General features: G+C 49.6%; 1 protein-coding gene across 7 annotated transcripts in view; it reads left to right on the plus strand.

The window, feature by feature from the left end:
* LOC140898396 (uncharacterized) overlaps positions 1–12,994 on the plus strand; it is a 305,360-nt gene extending 292,366 nt beyond the window's left edge. The window contains exons 2-6 of one of the 7 annotated variants that reach the window (XM_078848853.1): positions 3,912–4,206; positions 5,699–5,786; positions 7,219–7,345; positions 7,954–8,067; positions 8,398–12,994. In XM_078848853.1, coding sequence (XP_078704979.1) covers positions 4,091–4,206; positions 5,699–5,786; positions 7,219–7,345; positions 7,954–8,067; positions 8,398–10,052 — 2,100 coding nt within the window. In that variant the 5' untranslated portion in view covers positions 3,912–4,090 and the 3' untranslated portion in view covers positions 10,053–12,994. Of the gene's footprint in view, positions 1–424; positions 1,090–2,108; positions 3,314–3,911; positions 4,207–5,698; positions 5,787–7,218; positions 7,346–7,953; positions 8,068–8,362 lie in introns of those variants that run through there. The other 6 variants (XM_078848854.1, XM_078848857.1, XM_078848856.1 and 3 more) reach the window with 6 other exon arrangements.
* Positions 12,995–13,585: the final 591 nt, after the last annotated feature.

Here is a 13,585-nt window from a genome sequence, read left to right on the forward strand (position 1 = left end):
CTGTTGCAGGGAATCAGGGTGTGGGGGGAATTATGGGGCTGAGGGGAACGAGGCTGGTCTAGGGAGAAGATGGGGGGGTCACTTGGAGGGAAAGGGGGGATGTGGGGCGGGGAGGCTGGAGGGAGAATGTGAGAGCAAGGGGAGACTGGCTGGGGGGAGAAGGAAGAGCCAGAGAGCAAGGAGGGGGTGGGGAGGGACACAAGGCAGCTCCCCGCCCCATGGAGTAGGAGAGGGGGCGGGGCTGCCCCTTCCAGCAGCCGGTGGGTGGGAGGTTTTTTCCTGAGCTGGTCACAGAAGCATTGGGGGGGTGCCTGGGCAGGGATCTAACCCCTCACCGCTCAGAAACTCCACAGCAAATATCCACAGGCAACCCCCCTCCTCCCCCCACACACGGTGCTCCCAAGGTATTATTCACTTGTTTTTTTTTCAAGAGAGAATCATGATTTTGGGGTCTGTCTCCTGGGCGTTCGGGGCTGCCCAGGGCCCTGGTCTGATTTCCGTGCAGGATTCAGATCTCGGCTACACCGGAGTCAGACCGGAGTCACTGCTGGCTCTGGCAGGGGGTGAGTGCAGAGGGCCAGTGAGATCAGTCTCTGCCTGCCTGTCCCAGGGCGGTGCAGGCAGGGCCAGCTCTAGGCACCAGCCAACCAAGCATGTGCTTGGGGCCGCACTTCTCAAGGGGCCACAGTCCGGGGCGGGGCGGCACTTCTGAAGGGATGGCACTCCTTTTTTTTTTCCCCTCCCCTTTGGGGTGACAAAAAAACTAGAGCCGGCCCTGGTGCAGGGGGAGTCCAGGGAAACTCATTCATCAGGTGTTGCCACCAGAAGACTCCGGCTATTGAGGAGGCTGGTGTGTGTCTCTCTGCTCAGGATACAGCTCTGGAGTTGAGCTGCCTGGATCAGAAGCTGCCTCCTGCATTTTGACCTGGGAACCCAAATTGAGAAGCTGCTGCTTATCCAGCAGAGGAGCGACCTTTGTTAAAGCCCCCTCAGTGCCCATCTCGGGTGGGGACTTTCTCCGGTGCCTGGAACCAGCCCTGGGGCAGCTCCAGGCTCTGCTGACACCAGCCCCTGAGCCGGAGCCTGCAGGTGAGGGGAGAGACCTGGGGCAAAGTGCTGGGGTAGGTATAGTATGAGAAACTGCTCCCTGTAGGAAATTGCTACATGTAGCAGACAAGTCCTACTTTGCTAAAAACTGCTAGCTGACTTAGCTCATTTCTACAGATAACAGTTTCTCACACCCTATAGTGTGAGAAACTGCTATCTGTAGAAATCTGCTACTACTCACCTTTCCTGTCTTCTGGGACAGAGGTAGCAAATTGTTAACAGTAGCAGTTACTCATACCTAAGAACATTGTTCTTATGGGCTGACTTGTCGTAATTTGGTAAAACTTGACAGTGGCAAGGGATGGAAGCATAAAGTCGTCAGCTTCCAAACGACCCTGCCTGGTGTACAGATGTATCAAAAACAGGGAGGTCATTTAAACATCACTTGTTTTGCAGCATCACTTACTGTGCTAACAATGTAGCATCCTGATATTGATATTTCCGTGCAAGTGACCTGTGGGTAGGATTCATTGTAGTGGGACGCGGGACAAATGGAGGATAATTTAAACTCTGGGCTGGTGTGATCTCTGACCGTTCATAGGCTCAGCGGGCAGGCCCAGGCAGCAATGCCCTTGTCCTGGTGCCTTGACTGAGAAAGGTTCCAATCCAAGGGAGGGTAGATTCCAGCCAGCTCCTGGGGTAATGTCTCACTGGCGATGAAAGGGCTTGTTCAGACAGAGATTTTGAAATCTGTAGGGTAAAGATGAGCCAGAGGGGTTTGTCTTCATGCAGGTGTATTTTAGTCTCTGGGGGCTGGGTAGAAAGGAGAGAGAACTATGTTGGATTTCCTGTTTCCCTTACTGAGGACCACCTATGCTCCCCTGACGTTTTTCCTGGCAGAAACAATTCCTATCTATTTGTTACAGGGTCAAAATATGGCTGCCGTCACACAGAGCCATTAGTGGTGGTGGAGGTGAGAAGAGGGCCAAAAAGTCCTTTCCCTCCCCAAACACTCCCGTGCATGTGGAAGCCGCAATGTTGCTGCTGCTCTTGAAATACCCTGATGGCAAACGGGGGGGGGCAGAAGGCACTGCCAGCTGTCCTGAGCAGCCCAGAGGAGCCATGCACTCTGTGGAGTGTATGCTGCTACACCTATTCTGTACTGGTGAGGGCAACCCTCACTCCCCAGTGCTCCTGGAGGCCCCAGGGCTTCCCCTGGCTTCCACCAGCACAATCACCTCGCCTACCACCATTGCTCGAAGATGTATCACCTTCTCCTCTGGAGGGAGGGGGAGACCGATGACGGGTGAGATTGTTAGGGTGAAGGTGGCACCATAGTAAAAACTGAAAAATGTTTCACAACCATTTTATTAGATTTAGCTCATTTTTAAATCCTCACACAAATTAAAGTTTTCTATACAAGCTTACTGTGCAAACTCTGTTAATGAACTTCTCGAATGCACGGCATTCATTTTTGGAGGCTTCTCATGTGTCAGATACTTCCTTCCTTCAAGATATGCTCATGATCAGGCAGAAGATGACTTCTTTCAGAACACACAATTCTATTCAATGAGGAACAAGAACACGCAGCTGTAGCTCTTGTGACTGAGAGTAGGAAGAGGTGAATTCCTACTTCTTTCATCCCAGGAAACACAGCACAAAAATTGGGTTGAACCATTTGTGATGATGATGAAGTTGAAATCAAATCTTCATTTGTTCATCATGTGATATTCCACTCTTTGTTCATATTCTCTATTCTGTCCTGATCACATGGCAGCCCCGTTGCTGGGAGTGCCTCACTCCACTCAACTGTCGGTGTTTTATAAGACAGGCATCTGTAAAAGCAACGTAGAGGTTGATAGAATCCAAAAGTTGTTGTTGTAGAGATGTAAGAATCAAGTCAATGTACTTTACTTTTCAGCTGGACAGTGCACTTAACATTGGCCCCCAGTTTGTAGCATGTGGTAATTCTTGCTTAAAGAGAAAGTGTGATGTGACAGCCATGTTTGTTCGCATAAACTGTGGTGTGTCTCCAGCATTCTTAACACCTCACTAAATTCTTCTCAGATTGGCTTTGGCAACGACTGGCTTATGAGGCTTTCTGCATGTCGATGCAGTCCAGAGGATTGGTGTTTTGCAGCCTTTTCACATAGTTTGTCAGCATTGGCTTTGCTAGTCAGTCTGGCAAACCAAGCTCCTCCACTTTTACTTTATAAATCCATGGAACGCTCACATCTTGAATACTGCATGCAAAGGTACAGAGAAGGTAACTAAAATGATGAGGGGTGTGGAACAGCTTCCACAGGAGGAGAGATTAAAAAGACTGGGACTTTTCAGCCTGAAAAAGAGAGGACTAAGAGGGGATATGATAGAGGTCTATAAAATCTTGACTGGTGTGGAGAAAGTGAATAAGCTCCCTCACGTAACCAAGAACAAGGGGTCACCCAATGACATTAATAGGCAGCAGGTTTAAAACAAACAAAAGGAAGGACTTCTTCACACAACACACAGTCAACCTCTGGAACTGTTTGCCGGGGTGGGGGGTGTCAAGGCCAAAACTAGAATAGGATTCAAAAGAGACCGAGATCAATTCATGGAGGATGTGTCCATCAATGGCTATTAGCCAGGATGGGCAGGGATGCAACCCCATGCTCTGAGAGCCTCTTGTTTTCCAGAAACTGGGAGTGGACGGCAGGGGATGGTCACTCAATAATTGCCTGTTCTGTTCATTCCCTGTGAAGCCTCTGGCCTTGGCCACTGTCGGAAGACCGAGTACTGGGCTAGATGGACCCTTGGTCTGACCCAGTCTGGCTGTTCTTACGTTCTTATGCAAAAATTAATTATAATATAATAAAAATGTTTAGTACAGAAACTCCCGACACCAGCCAAAATTGATCACTTGGGCCCCACAGCTCTGTCTGCTGGATACCTCCGCAGAGTAGGTGAGTTCATGTAAATACAGTCTGGTCCTGAAGCCTTCCCCCTACCCCTGGCTCATCACCCCCTGTCAGGGGAGAACTCATTCACACCTTGTTTACAAATCATGATTTTAAATGATAAGGTTGGCCAACATTGCCGAAACCAATGTGCCAGAAAAAACAACGGCTGTGTGAGGAAGCCAGTCTTTGTTCAGACTTTTCAAACCTATTATACTTTCAGGTACAAGTATTTGATCATACACTGTATGTGTATTTTAAAGTGTGTATTAATGTTTCAATTTCGATTGCAATTTCCAACCAATGACTAAATTGGCAACACTGCGGGTAACTAGTTGATCACTGCGGGGCGGGGAAAGGATGGGGCGAAGGGGGAGGGAAGTCCCTGTTTCACTGAATTAAGTCTCCTGCAGCACCTTAGTAGGTTACATCAGACAGAGAGGAGCTCCAGTGGCTAGTCACTGGGATGCCTTTAAGAACCCAGCCCTGGGAAGCCCATGCTGACAGGAGCTGTCTGTGAGAGGAGAAATAAAAAAAGACCCTCTCCCTCCCCCACACACACCCTATTTTTGGAAACACTGATGTCTCAGTCCACCGGCGTAACTCATACCCCATCTGCCCCTGCCAGGGTTTTACCCTCTATTACCTTCTGGCAGCGCCTTACCCCTGAGCTTAACCCCAGCTCCTTCCCCCCATCCCTGATTTTGCCCTTCAGGCCCTATCCTAACCCTGCTTCCAGCTGCTTCACCCTCCTGACCAATGAATTTTTTCCCCCTGCTCAGAATCTGGCCAACACCTCCCTCCTCCGATTTGCCCCCTTTCCTCCTTTTTAACCCCTGTAAAAACAGTCTGCAGAATCTTATGGGTAATAAGGGCAGGGTGAAGGGCAGTGACTTCAGCAGATGTTACTCAGCGTGCTCAGTTCACGTCAGCATGCTCAGTGCACCCTAAGTAGCAAATTCCTACAGGGAGCAGTTTCTGCTCCTCCACATGGCAGGAAAGTGACTCTGCACAAAGGGCCCCTTTCAGGGACCTGCTGGCGAGTTTGAAGTACAGGAGGGAGGGGCTCCCCATGTGTCTGTGAGTCCCAGAGCTGCTGTCCTCATGGATACTGCTAGGGTTCAAACCCCTGTTAGCAGTGTCAGTGGCTGATCTCCCGAAGGAGAGCAAAGGCCCACGTCAATGGAGCAGTCACCAGTTCTCCAGGGAGAGGGAAGATGATAAAAAGGGAGAGTGGAGAGACTGGAAGGAGCAGCAGGAAGAGAAGTTCCCAGATCTGCCCAGATCCATTCCCTGCATTATCCTGGGCAGACTGACTCTCCTGAGCACAAGGAGAGGAGCTGAGAGAGGAAAAGCCAGTTGCTGACTGCCTGGAATCACTGCACTGCTTGTGGAGTGGGGGGACAGGCGCTGCCTTTGGGGACAGTGTCAGAGGGAATCCCCAAAAGTGGCTTTTCTGGTTCTGCTCTTTTTCCAGCATTTGGCTCAGAGACACTGTTACAGGGAGAGTTTCAAAGTGTCCCGGTGGGTTCAGTTCTGCTGGGAGGGGGCTGGCCTGGGTGGTAATAACCTAACTGGGTTTCTTCCCAGCATGGCAAAGTCCAGAGCGTCTGACTCAAGGGAAAGAGTCTGGGGGGGGGGGGGGGGGAATCGGGGTGCGAAATGGACTCAAGCCCCTTTTGAAACCTCCCCCATCGCCCCTCTCACCCTGACAGGCTGAGGAATCACGTCCAGATTTCGCTCCAGATCAACCCATCTTCCAGGAGAAAGGGAAGGAAAATGGCCATGATGGAGCCAGCTCAGGTAGGGGATTTTAAGGGAGCTGCTGGGGGGAGGAGAGGAAGGGAGAGGCAGGGAGGAAACAGGGTGTGATAAACCTGCTGTTAGGGGGCTTATTCCTTCACCCACTTACTTCCCTGGTCCTTCTTGCATGAACAGAGACCAACAATACCCGAAGTCCAAAGGTGCAAACAATTCAGTGTTTATTGGGGTGAACTTCCAGCAAGCATACTTCCAGTTTCCTTCTTTAGTGTCCCCCTTCCCAGCTCTGACACCACAGAGCCTTACCTGTGTCCCTGTTCCCATTCCTGCCCTTAGCCAAACATGATTGCAGTTTCCCCACCCCCCCACCACTCACTTCCTGATTGACTACAGACTAGATAGTAAAACTTGAGTTCTGCTTAGCTATACCTTAACCAATCATTTTCCTGAAATTTAACTAACCAATCCTAACATATTGTAACATGAGTATGTAACCAATTATATCGTGCCACCTTAATTAGTTTACACCCAGCAAAATTAATTATACAGAAGACGAAACAATCTCAGAATCAGACAGAGACCATGCAAATAAACAATAGCAAAGTGGGAACTATAATGACAAAACAATAGAGAAGTGAGGATTTCACATCCCAGCTATTGATAAGTGGGTTCCTGACAGACAGGATGCTATCAAACTAAGTTTCCTTTTACATTTTCTAGGCACTTCCCTTTCTCTGGAGGCGATGGGCACTATCAGGACAGGATTGTATTCCTAACAGCCCAATAGCACCTTATTTCAATATGACTAGGTTGAAATGTGAGGAGGTGACCGGTCGCTTCCCGGCTTATGGCTGCCTCTGCTGCTTAGCCAAAGGCCTTCGCCTAAGCACAGGGCCTCAGACTGTCACAGTAAGAGAAGGCCCTTCCACCCGCAGACAGTGATTTTGATTCTTTCTTTTATACCACTAGAACTAGCCAAGTGATAAGAATACACCTAAATTCTTAGAGTATCGGCCTTTACAGCCAGGCCTGCATATCTGCATCCTCACACCTGCTGCTTTTCTGAATAGGCCCATTGGCAGCAGGGGAACTTTCCTCATTTATGAAACAGGAAACAGGGCTTGGAACATTTTCCAGACTCCCAGTGCTGGAGCCTGACTCCACTGGCCAGAGGCTGCTGTGAAATACGAAGGGAAGCTGTCGGGATTCCTGTCCCCAGCTCAGAGCTCTGCTTCCTGTATCTGCCTGTGGCTGGCAGGCGTGTGGGAAATGAGAAGACCCTGCCCTGCTCTGTGTGCTGGGGGGACAAGGAGCTCTCACCTTCTCCCACCCCTGAAGCCACATGGCTGCTGCAGGGTGGGAGAGGGATTCTGCTTCTCTGGCCCTCCCAGAGCTTTTTTTTCTTCCTTTCCCGTGACTAGTGGGATTGTGGCTGGAGCAGCAGGTGCTGAGTGGGGGACTCTTGTTGTTCCAGATGCCGGTGACCTTCGAGGAGGTGGCTGTGTATTTCACCCAGGGGCAGGGGGCTCTCCTGGACCCCGGTCAGAGAGCCCTCTACAGGGACGTCATGCAGGATAACTACGAGACGGTGACCTCGCTGGGTAAGCGATTCCCGTTCCCTCGGTTATTAGAAAGTGTAGGGCCTGCATTTCTGACTCTGGTTACGTTCTTCCCTGGTCAGTTAGATTGGAGGAGAATTTGTCCCATAGTCCACAGTTGCGGCGAGAGAGACTTGCATCTCTGTACCCTCTCCAATGGGACCACAGTGTCAAAACCTAATGGACATGCGAAACCATTCCCACCCACCTCCAGCTTTCAGTGGGGCAGAACTCATGAAGTGTCCTGTCTATTATTTCTCATTCACACACAGCATCTCTGTTCATCTCCCTCCTTGGGTCTAGCTCTCGCCATGGGGAGGGCTCTGGGCTCTGCAGGTTTAGAAGGAGGCAGGGGTTTAACTCTAGAGCTGTGTGTTTGTCAGCAAGGCCCGCAGAATGCACAGATCCTGCAAACTCCTAGTGAGGGTGTGACAATTCCCCTCACCTCCCCAGATGTCTGCCTCTCCCAAGGGGGCTCAGTGACCATGTTCCCGTCCCCTTGGATTCCACGTTCCCCCAGCACAGCACTGGGACATGGAATGCCCTTTGTGACAGACTCTCTCTCAATCCTCCATGCACCCTGATCTGGTCTGATTTCACCCCCTGCGCAGGGTTTCCCATTCCCAAGCCTGAGCTGATCGCCCAGCTGGAACGAGGGGAAGAGTTGTGGGTCCCGGATCTCCAGGCCTCTGAGGAAAGAGAGATCCCGAGAGGCACCCGCACAGGTGAGGACTGATACAGAAACCATGTGGTGAATGAAGGAAAAAGTTGAGAATCCCAAATGTGTGGTGTGAGTAAGCGCCCTCTGTTCTTCCTCATCTCATCTCAGCCAGGGCAGGGCCATAGTCAGCAGATATCGCTCACGCCATTCCACCCACCCTGTGAGCTGCTGGAGCTTCCTTCCCAACTTTCCTTCCCTGTGAGTGTTTGGGTGGGATGTGGAGTCAAAATCCAATTGCTGATTCTTCACAACTTTAGTGTGTTGGGTTTTCCCTGTGTGCTATTCCTCTTTCTCCCCAGCACGATGACTCCTGTCTGGATTGTCTCTCTCCCAGCAGGTGCTAAGAGAGTGAGTGAGAGTGAGGATGGGAATCATGAGGACGTTCCTGGGGAAGTTGATGAATCTATTATAGGTGGTGGAGGACACAAGGATCCCACAGCCCAGCAGAGAAATCCCAATGAAGAGAAACCCTATCAGTGCCTCGACTATGGGAAAGGATTCATTCTGAGATCACACCTTGTGACACATCAGACAATCCACACTGGAGAGGAACCCCTTCAATGCTTGGACCGTGGCGAAAGCTTCATTAATCGCTCAGACCTGAATAACCATGGGAGAAGCCACACAGGCGAGAAACCCTCTCAGTGCCTCAAGTGCTGGATATCTTTCTACTCAAAGTCAGCACTAATTAGACATCAGAGAACCCACACAGGAGAGAGACCCCATAAGTGCTTAGACTGTGGGAAAAGTTTCACAAAGAAATCAGGCCTTGTTACACATCAGAGAATCCACACAGGAGAGAGACCCCATAAGTGCTTAGACTGTGGGAAAAGTTTCACAAAGAAATCAGGCCTTGTTACACATCAGAGAATCCACACAGGAGAGAGACCCCATAAGTGCTTAGACTGTGGGAAAAGTTTCACAAAGAAATCAGGCCTTGTTACACATCAGAGAATCCACACAGGAGAGAGACCCCATAAGTGCTTAGACTGTGGGAAAAGTTTCACAAAGAAATCAGGCCTTGTTACGCATCAGAGAATCCACACCGGTGAGAGACGTTTTAAATGCCTCTGCTGTGGAAATGGTTTCCTTTGGAAGTCAGACCTTATAAGACATCAGAGAATCCACACAGGTGAGAGACCCCATAAGTGCTTGGAGTGTGGGAAAAGTTTCAAACAGAGATCTACCCTCGTTTCACATCAGGGAATCCACACAGGAGAGAGACCTTATAAATGCCTCTGCTGCGGAAATGGTTTCCTTTGGAAGTCAGACCTTATAAGACATCAGAGAATCCACACAGGTGAGAGACCCCATAAGTGCTTGGAGTGTGGGAAAAGTTTCATACAGAGATCTGCCCTTGTTTCACATCAGGCAACCCACACAGGAGAGAGACCTTATAAATGCCTCTGCTGCGGAAATGGTTTCCTTTGGAAGTCAGACCTTATAAGACATCAGAGAATCCACACAGGTGAGAGACCCCATAAGTGCTTAGACTGTGGGAAAAGTTTCACACAGAAATCAGTCCTTGTTAAACATCAGGGAACCCACACAGGAGAGAGACCCCATAAGTGCTTGGACTGTGGGAAAAGTTTCACAGATAAATCAGGCCTTGTTACACATCAGAGAATCCACACAGGAGGAAGATCCCATAAGTGCTTAGACTGTGGGAAAAGTTTCATATGGAGGTCAGGCCTCGTTAATCATTGGAGAATCCACACAGGAGAGAGACCCCATAAGTGCTTGGACTGTGGGAAAAGTTTCATATGGAGGTCAGGCCTTGTTAATCATTGGAGAATCCACACAGGAGAGAGACCCCATAAGTGCTTGGACTGTGGGAAAAGTTTCACATGGAGATCATCCCTTGTTCATCATTGGAAAATCCACACAGGAGAGAGACCCCATAAGTGCTTGGATTGTGGGAAAAGTTTCACACTGAGATCACACCTCATTAAGCATGGGAGAATCCACACAGCATTTAAACTTCTGTGACCCATGGCCAGAAAGGGTGAAGCAACTTGCAGGCTAATTGATCTAGGTTCAACCTTTAGAAACATGCTTCTAAGTGTGTAAATGGTATTTAGGGCCATTGCATGTTCTATAGGCTTGAGCTTTGAAATGTAAACTTGTATTCCTAAAGAATTGGAAGATGGTAACCGTAGTAGTCTCTGTTTACCTATGTCTTGTTAGAGGTTAACAATGTAATCAAACAGTTCCTCTCTAGGGCTGTATTCTGTTAACTTGGAGATCAAAAGGAAATATTAACATTTAGATAAAAGTTAGGTGTAATAATGTCCTTGTCTGCATGTCTCTCTAAAGTTTGTGGTAAACAGTCCATGAACTGCTTAATGGATAATCACCTTCTGTTAATCCCTGTAGTTAATTGCCGGTGATGTTTAGGAATTACAAGGTTATTTCAAAAGCCTATTTTTCACCCCAGGACTGCGTGCCATCGAGAGGCTGCAAAAATCTGTATAAAAACTCTTGGGACCTGATCCTTTTCTCTCAGATCTTCTCAAGCTTTATTCAGAGGGAGTTTGAGTCGTAAGACTGAGATCTCCAGTCCCATCTGGACTGCCTTGATAGTGAACTGCCCTGATTTTGACATTAGACTAGAACGGGGGTGGGCAAACTTTTTGGTCTGAGGGCCACATTGGGGTGTCAAACTATATCGAGGGCTGGGTAGGGAAGGCTGTGCCCCCCAAATAGCCTGGCCCCTGCCCCCTATCCGCCCCTTCCCACTTCCTGCCCCCTGAGTGCCAGCCTCAGAACCCCTGACCCATCCACCTCACCCTGCTCCTTGTCCCCTGACCACCCCGACCCAGGACTCCTGCCCCAAATTGCCCTCCCCCGGATCCCACCCCCTATTCAACCCCCCTTTCCTGACTCCCTCCTGAGCCCTAACCACAACCGCACCCCCTGACAGGCCCCCCAGGACCCCACCCCCTATCCAACCCCGCCCCGCTCCCTGTCACCGGACTGCCCCAACTCCTATCCACACCCCCACCCCCTAACAGGCCCCCCAGGACCCCACCCCCATCCAACCCCTCTCCCGCTCCCTGTCCCCGGACTGCCCCGACCCCTATCCACACCCCCACCCCCTGACAGGCCCCTCAGGACTCCCATGCGTATCCAACCCCCCCTGTTCCTCGACCCCTGACCGCTCCACCCCAGAACCTCTGCCCCATCCAACCGTTCCCTGTCCCCTGACCACCCCCCCCCCCCCGAACGTCTGTTGCCCCCACCATCGCTCCCTTACCAAGGCGCTCAAAGCGGGGCCATGCCGGGAGCTTGGGGGCCTGGCAGAATGGTCCCGCAGGCCATAGTTTGCTCACATCTGGACAAGAACCTGATGAAATGATTCGAAAAAGGACCCTTCAATTCTAAAGCACCATCCCTGCAGTGAAACTGCCCTAAGGACTCTATTCATGTCTGTGTGTATAATGATCAAGACTCTCTCTTTTCTTCTTTTAATAAGTGTTACTTTAGTTAATAAGAATTGGCTGTAAGCATGTATTTGGGTAAGAACTGAAGTATTCCTTAACTTCTTGGGTAATGTATCCGATCCTTTGGGGTTGGCTGAATTTTTTAGATGATGAACAAGATTTTCAGTAATCTGCATTATATTTAACTGGGCTGTCTGGGCAGGAGCCCAAGGCTGGGTGTCTTTAATGCAGGGGTAGTCAATAGGCAGACATGGGCCAAATCTAGACAACCAGATGCTTTCGAATGGAACCCTGAAATGTTTTTATTTCTCTATTATCATTACTGTTGTGGTTTCTTTATTATTATTTTCTCTGGAGTGTGGACTTTGTCTATAGCTTGACAAGGAAATTTTGACCTTGAAAAAAAGAATTGGCTACCTGTGCTTTCAGGGAACTGTGTTTTGGCTTCTGGGTAACCAGTAAGATAGGCATAGAAGGTGTTTTGTTGCTGGTTTGGTGAATCTAAGTATTGGAATATCCACCAGTTTGGGGGATTGTCTGCCCCATGCTTTGCAGTTTGTCCTAATTGATCAAGTTCAGCGTGCTGCTCCCAGAGCATCAGGCATCTGCAAATCTGCACAGGGAAGTAACCTCTGAGATGTTCTCAGTGTGGAAAATGCTCCAAATGAATGTCCACAGTGGACATCAGAGACGCCTCCATTTCCTCATTCCCACACACATCAGGGGCATTTGGCTCCCAAGGACCCAGCTGCCCATCACTCGGGTAAGGATCCAGCAGCAGCCGAGCATCAGCTGGTCAGTGACCCTCTGGCTCTGCCTGGCCTAAGCAAACCACAGACAAAGGAGCAGAAGCCCCGATCAGCCCCTCCTCCCTGCTGCAGCCCTGGCTGCTGAGCTGATGGGCCACAGGTAGGGGAAGGGAGAGAGAGAAACTCCTCCAACTGCTCCCTCTGCCTGGCTGAAGTTCCCCCCTCTCCCTTCCCCTCCCAGCCGGGATCTCCTTGCCATGGAGATGAGGAGAAGGACTGTCATAACCATACAGCTAAGGGTAGCCTAGAATTCCTCCTTACCTGTAAGGGGTTAAAAAGCTTAAGTAACCTGGCTAGCACCTGACCAAGAAAAAACAATAAGGGGAGAAGATACTTTCAAATCTGAGGGGAGAGAAGGCTTTTTTGTCTGTGTGATGCCTCTGCTGGAGACAGATCAAGGAAGCAAGCAATCCAACTCCTATAGAGTTAGTAAGTAATTTAGCTAGAAGATGCGTTTGATTTTCTTTTCTTTTTGGCTTGTGAAATTCTCTGTGCTGGAGGGAATGTGCATTTCTGTTTTGGGTTGTTTTTTTTTGGTAACGTTAAGGTTTTGCCTAGAGGGGGATTCTTTATGTGTTGAAGCTAATTGCCTGTGAGATTATCTTCCATCCTAATCTTACAAGGCTAGTTCTTTGTTTTGTTTTGTTCTTCTAATAAAGTTCTGTTGTTTTTAAAAAAATCTGATTGGGGTTTTTAGGGTCCTAAAAACCCAAGGCTGGTCTGTGCTCATCTTGTTTATTCTCAAGCCTCCCCAGGAAAGGGGGTGTAAGGCTTGGGGGGATATTTTGGGGGAACAGGAACTCCACAGACATGCCGCTTTGACAAGGAGCTGCACGCTATCCTCTGCGGTGATGCCGTGCCACCCCCGAGCCCCATGGGTACCGGAGGAGTTGGAGTCATGGGCCACCGCAGCCAACCCTGAGGATGAGAATGGGAGACAGGCGAGCAGGGGGTCGATTTTCAGATTCAGGCTTAAATGCAGCTGGAGCTGTCTGGAGAAGAGCTCTGGTAAATATCTTCAACCCCCCTGGAGTTTTTATAGCATATTGGAGGAGGGCATGGGGGGCTCTGGGAAATACTCTATAAGAATTTAAGCCCTGATCAGATTAAACTCTGAGTTCTAATCTATAATGGAATGAGACTAATAAAGAAATAACACCGCCTTCATTCTGGGGTTTACATACACACTAACTCCTCACTTACAGTCGTGCCCAGCTGTGGCCTACGTTATGCTCCTGGGCAGCCTCCTCTATAGGGACCACCCTGTGAG

The sequence above is a fragment of the Lepidochelys kempii genome, chromosome 14 (genome assembly GCF_965140285.1).
Source record: "Lepidochelys kempii isolate rLepKem1 chromosome 14, rLepKem1.hap1, whole genome shotgun sequence".
Lineage (NCBI taxonomy): Eukaryota > Metazoa > Chordata > Testudines > Cheloniidae > Lepidochelys > Lepidochelys kempii.